The following is a 6,631-nucleotide window of genomic DNA, read 5'->3' as shown; positions in this document are numbered from 1 at the left end:
GACTTCTAACATTTATATTCTTGTAAAGGGTGTATTTAACTATTTAGTTAGTTACATATCACCTTTTTTTTCATCCTGAAGGACATTTTGTTCTTCTTTCAAAAGCATAATATATTAGAATCATAGAAATAAACGGGAACTCGATCTATTTCAGTTACATATGGTTTTTCTTTCTCTTCAGGGTTAGATATTTTATAGAAATATTATACAATTTTGAGATTAAAAGAAAGGATAAATTACACCCATATATATCACGCTCTCCGCACTGTACTTTTTATATTTCAACAGAAAAATGCCAACAATGTAACTTTAAGTCATGAATTAACATTGCGGTCAAAGGTAAAGATAGATTATTAGGGCTGGAAAAAAAAATAATTACTCCTTTACAATTTAAAATACAGTTAAAAAGTAAAAACACATTGAATCTATGCTATACTGGATGACAGGAATTTCTTTTACTGAAATCCTCTTTGCCCAAATTATTAGGTTCTCATAATATGCTACTTTATTTTCTTTATTATTACTGCAACTCCCCAACCGGTGCCTCATTGAGCCACAAGAAATGAATGAAGTCATATAACTTTGCACTTACACTAACCTGCTCATAAACGAGGAAAAAGGAATTCAGATTCAAAATCATTCAAGAAGAAAAAAATAAAATAAAAGAAGCATATAATAGTTTCTGTGACCTTGTATGGAGTTGGATTAAGCCTCCTCATGTGATCAGGTCGCATTTGTTCGAGTTGCTGGATGCATCGCTCCCTAATGTCCCTTAGAGTTGGCAAAGTTTCCCGTCTTTTATCTTCAAAATAAAATCATTAAGTTACTTAATTGCATATCTGAAATGCAGATGAATGAATGCTCATAAGCCATTTCAAATACTTTTGAAAACCTGATAACACATGATCATTTCATTTCATGTGTGAAATGATACATTTGACAACTGTATCATTGCCATATGAGAGAATATCTTTCATAAAATTCTTTAATGTCTTAGCTTATGGTGTAACAGCGTGTAGCAAATGTAGCATGCAAACAAATTACAATAATTAATAAGAAATCATTGAAGTGGAAAGAAAATGAGGGGAGGAAAATGGACAAAACTTCACATTTCAACCTCTATTTCCCTCCAAAATCAAAACTCAAACATAGCTGAGCATACAGAGAATTTTAGTTATCAATGACCACCAAATTGATATCCAGATTTTTGGTAATTTGTTCTCACCTGAATTACCAGGCCAGTAGCACCTTAGAAGCTCCTCAACTTGCTGTGGCACCACATATGCTCTCTTGGATTCTTGGAAGGGATGACGGCACAGGATCCTTTCTCCCACCTATGAATTATAAGAATAACTAAATTATGTTTGTGCCGCCATTTTTTAACTACACATGGCTAGCCAATAGGATTAAACCATAGTGTTGCAAGGGCATGAGACAATTCAATAATGCAACACTTCCTAATCATTAATTGATTTTAGACTAAACTTGCTGATAGTCCCTCAAAGATACATGTGATATGATATCAATTGAGTACTCAATATTGTAACATCAATTTACTCCCTCAAGAATTCACGTCGTATCAATTTAATTCTTAAAAGATTTTTTACATCAATTTAGTCGATGAAAAAGACACCAAGTAGATATCATATTCATTCTTTTAAGGACTAAATTGACGTGGAATTTACTTTTTTCAGGGACTAAATTAATGTAACAAATCTTTAAAGAACTGAATTGATGTGATGTATTCTTTTAGGGACCAACTTAACGTCAAAAATCTTTCAGGGACTATACTGAATTCGCATGTATCTTTACAGAACTAAATAGATAATTTAGTCTTGATGATTTATATTATTCAACAGAGTGAAGAATAGCCACTGGATATGGATTTACATGAATGAAAGTTCACTATCAATAATTGCACAGAAAAGGGGTATTCTTTGTCCAGCTCACCCTAAGGTAAGGCTGGACCAGAAGGGACCTTATCAGTGTGGCAGAGAGACGAGAGTAACTCAATAGATAAATAAGTATAGGCTTCAACCCAAACATTACAATTTTCTCGTTCTTCTCGTACAATAGTGTAAATAAGTATAGGCTTCAACCTAAATAAGTTGGTTATTGTACCCAGGGAAAAGAAAGAATATAGTATGACCCATAGTGTAAAAAAAAATACCTTAGGAGATGGTTCGTTTTCCCCAGTCATGATGTCTACCAGGGGATAACCTTCTTTACCATACAACCTATAGCTTCGTTTCTTACATGGAATAGAGACCTAGATTGCAGAAGGAACAGAGAAAAGGATTATAATTAACAATCAACATGTGATTACAATAACATTTACAATTCAGCATATTCAAACCTTCGACACATCTTCAGAAAGTTTGATACGAGGCTGATTATTTATGTCAACCAACTTGAAAACTACACCTAAAGCAGCTTGAGCATAACATGTGACCAGGTATGTACCAATTCCAAAGGCATCGACCTCATGACCCTGTAGAGTAAATCAAAAACAAATGCGAAGGGTAGGATGATTAATCATTTACCTTTGTTAATTTTTCAAGACACAATAACCAACTAAGTCCCATTATTGAGGCTAGACCTGTTGTTAATCCCCCCGCCACTTTTTTCCAAATCACTAAATAAAATTGTTTTCATTACACGTAATGATACTTGCACAACCAATTTGGGGTAAATTTTACCACCTGAGATCTAAAGGTAGAGAGAGTGGGTAAGTGAGAATCAAGTGGGGTCCATAATTAATCTAATGGTGATAAAGTTGGTGTGCAAATGAGAAACACCTCTTTGAACGTAAAGATATCATTTTCCTTCCATTACATCATCCACTCTCACACAAACACAAACAAAACCAATCAAAGAGAGGATATCTTCTGAAGAAAGTAATGACCTCTATATTCTCTTTAATAAGTCAGCATTACACATTTGGATTGAGAACTATCACTTATTTTGCCAGTAGACTCACCAAAGAGACTAGATTTTTCGATTTGGGCTATCTGGCTGGGGGTTACGGTCTATTCACCTTTAACTAGTTTTGTTTAGTTGCAGATTAAGGACTGGATAAATCAAAAAGTAAATTGAAGGAGGCAAATCAGATAGTATACATAGTTCCTGAGCACTTATTATAGTAACCAAATGTCCAAATTCAATTCTATATTATTAACATCATCTGGTGCTAGGAATCTAGGATACAGCTTCCCATTTGATAAAAAATTGTAAGTTCTACACTTAAATAACGAGGTTTTTAATCACACCTTAATTTATTGATCTTTTGGTTAATAGACAAAATATTTCTAGCACTTAAAGGTCCATTTGGAAGTTTTAAGGAGAATGAAAATGAATGATGAATTATGAATAATGAAATGGCATGAACATATTGAGGGAGTAAGATAACCATCATAAGATTGTGCCTCAATGTTGTAAAACATAAACCCAGAAACTAACAGATAACCATGGTACACAAATATGCAACACTAAAATAAGCATACTTTTACAATATTACTATATTACTGCATTTTATGCACACTAGTTATCTCCACAAACATGTTATATGTATCAATTTACTAGAATTTATAATATTGAATATAACTACTGTCAATCAAATTTTCACCTATATATTTTTATTTAGGAAAAAAGCATTAGAATAACTACCCACCCAATTTAATCTCTAACTTTTTAGGATAGCATTTACATTGTTAGTAATAGGCAGAAAGGTACAGGTTCAAGTTAGTAATGAATACTTACCTGTTTGTTTAAAGCATCTATAGTTTCCTCATTGAGGTCATTACTAGCAGTGATAGCCATCTTCCCAAATTCAGGCACTGCAAATTCCTTCTCAATGGAGCAAAAGAACTTCCTTGCCTCACAAGACAAATATGCAAGGTCACCAGAGTCCAATCTAATGCCTACAGCTTTGTATCTGCACAGGAAATCATCCAAAACTTAAGTACTGAATGACAAGGGGGGATCACATGGTTATTTTCTTTTCCTTTTTTTTTCCACTCCCCTTATTTCTTTTGTAAACAGGAAGAGGCAAGTTAATATAATACTATTTGAACCAATGCATTATAAATTACTACCCAGTGCATGTAAGAAGGGATATTACAGTCAATTAACAGCTACAATATTTCATATTGAAAATAACAAACATCATAGCAAGCCATAATCTACCTATAATGTCTGGAATACCTTAAGCTAGATACAGTTTTGAGAAAACTATAAGGAAATACAGTTCCTTCCGAAAAGCTATAGTTTTTGGCAAAGTGCCAAGTGCTTGATCCAACGAGAACTATGTAGAAAATGATTTTAAACTTTACAAGGAGATAATAGCAGTAATAGACAAGAGAAACTTTCTCTCATACCCTAAATCCTGGAGAGCTAACGCTACTGCACAAAAATTAGGGATTCCACTTCTCATGACCTGTCAAAAAAAATGAAATTATCTCAAGAAATAGCTTGTCTAAGAAGAAACAAAAGGAATGAACAAAAGAAATAAGAAATTTATGAGTTGCTTTAAAACATTATTAAAAAATAATAAACATTTGATGAGTAATATAATAAAAAGAAAAAAGAAAAAAAGCTTGTCCAATTTCAAATTTAAGATAATATCGCAATAAAAAAAAATCGGTATGAACTAGTAGGCAGACGTTGAAGAGTCAGATGTGTTAACAACATTTAAGTCAGAAATAAGTATCAGTGTATCACATCACTAAGGTAACATTTGGAAGGGAGATAGAGACTAAGAGACAAAAACTAAATTAAGTCAACTTAGTCTCTGTATTGTATTTAGTGTAAAGTGTACAAAACTGAGTTATGCCTCAGTATCTTGTTTGGTTTAGGATAAAAATGAAGACTTATAAGTGAAATTACTAAAATACCCTTACTAATTAAAAATTCAAAATAAAACCCTACCTGGCCATCCTCCTAGCTCCTTCCCCTTTCCCTATCTCTGTTTTCTCACTCACTCACTCTCATTTGTGTCCTCCTCTTTCTCTGGCGAACTGGCAACGGCGGTTTCCTCCACGGCAACGGCAGCAGCAACGACAACACCCACCACCATCGTGTCTGCCATCATGTTCGTTCCGTCCTGTCGCATCGCAAGCACTTAGTCGCGTCACTGCTGGTCCACCATGCCGCCTCTGTTCCCTGTGCTCACCGCGCCGCCTCTGTTCCAGTTCCGGGCTGAAGGGAGTTTGAGTTTTTGATCTGGGCTCCCACCGGGCTCCCTCCTCTCGAGGAGCTCCAAAAACTGAAAATTCTCGCCAGAGCACCTAAGCTCTAGCCTGACACCGTTCGCTCCATTCCCTATTCGGCGGCGCCAGCGGCTCCTCTCTCTGTTGTCGCCGTCTCCTCTTCCTTCCTCTCTTCTGCCTCCCTCTGTTCTGTTTTCTGCCCCAATGTTCTCTTTTCTATTTTGATTTTGAAATCCTCTTGTTTATTAGATTGTTGAATCTGATTTTGACATATGTTTATGAGATTGTTGTTTTTGGTATTATTGTTGTTGGTGGTGGTGAAATTCGGTAATAGCAGAGTTGTGGTGATGTGGGTGAGAGGTGAAGGCTGTGAAAGTTTTGGTAATGGATGGATTGTAAAGAGTAGACTTGAAATATGAAATTTCAAATAAGGACATTTTAGGAAAGAAATATTAATAAAATTTCAGTCTCCATTTCCAAAAATTCCAGTCCCGAGTCCTAACTTTCTGGAGATACTGAATGGACTAAAATTTTGTACACCAAGACTGAAATTTTAGTTCTAGTCTGTAACTACCAAACATAATACGAGTCCCAGTCTTAGTCCCAGTACCTCAAAACAAACGCAGCCTAAAGGACCTTAAAGTGACTTTTACACCAATTTAAGAATGTCAGCATTTGTCCGATGTACCCCAATGTTGAGTCTTACACCACCCAATCTTAAATATGAGAAGTTGGGCAAATTGAAAATCAATATCATACATATGTTTAGAGGAAATAATGAGGCGCCTACACACAAATGTCTTAGAACAGATCTCATTCATTCATATTGCAGTTATTTGCCCTCAAAAATCATGCAAGCTATGTGATTCGCCTATTATCTCTCAAGCCAAATCGATACAGACCCCAGAAGAATTGATTCCCATCATTTAGCTTATAGCAAATTCTTAGTTTTATTCTCAATCATTGCAGACTAAAATATAAATCATGATTGGGAAACAGATGCAATTCATAGTATCCCAATTAAAACATAAACATTTTGTTTTCGTTTCACAAAAGATATAAAGGAAAGATAAATAGAAACAACACCCTAATCTTGTCCCATTAGGTGGAGTTGGCAAAGAAAGAGTAAGCAAGGTACCATAAATCCAATTCCATACTTACTGGACATTGCTGGATAAAAGGATGCTCAGATGATATATATAATGTCCAAGAAACAGACTGTTGCAAATAAGATACTTACATCGTATGTATCCACAAGGGCAAGAAAGCTATCTGGAAATGCCAGTGCATATGATATGAATGCTGCCAACTCGCTTTGATTGGTCTCACCAAAAATGCCATGCAATGAACTTGACCACTGCACATTAGGAACACGGATTAGTGAACTATGAATCTTTCAATCTACAATTATAAAAAAGTATAAA

The 6,631-nt window shown here is 34.9% G+C and overlaps 1 protein-coding gene across 1 annotated transcript in view; it reads right to left on the bottom strand.

The window, feature by feature from the left end:
* The window catches only part of LOC107627386 (nicotinate phosphoribosyltransferase 2), a gene marked incomplete in the record, with an annotated part of 10,258 nt that continues 3,875 nt past the window's right edge, over positions 249–6,631 (bottom strand). The window contains 8 exon segments of the mRNA XM_021119077.1: positions 249–598; positions 690–802; positions 1,226–1,334; positions 2,171–2,269; positions 2,357–2,491; positions 3,760–3,934; positions 4,377–4,435; positions 6,448–6,564. Of these exon segments, the coding sequence (XP_020974736.1) occupies positions 521–598; positions 690–802; positions 1,226–1,334; positions 2,171–2,269; positions 2,357–2,491; positions 3,760–3,934; positions 4,377–4,435; positions 6,448–6,564 (885 nt within the window).

Source organism: Arachis ipaensis, chromosome B01, assembly GCF_000816755.2.
Source record: "Arachis ipaensis cultivar K30076 chromosome B01, Araip1.1, whole genome shotgun sequence".
Lineage (NCBI taxonomy): Eukaryota > Viridiplantae > Streptophyta > Magnoliopsida > Fabales > Fabaceae > Arachis > Arachis ipaensis.
Note: the sequence above shows the minus strand (reverse complement) of the source record. Positions and strands in the feature narration are given on the sequence as shown.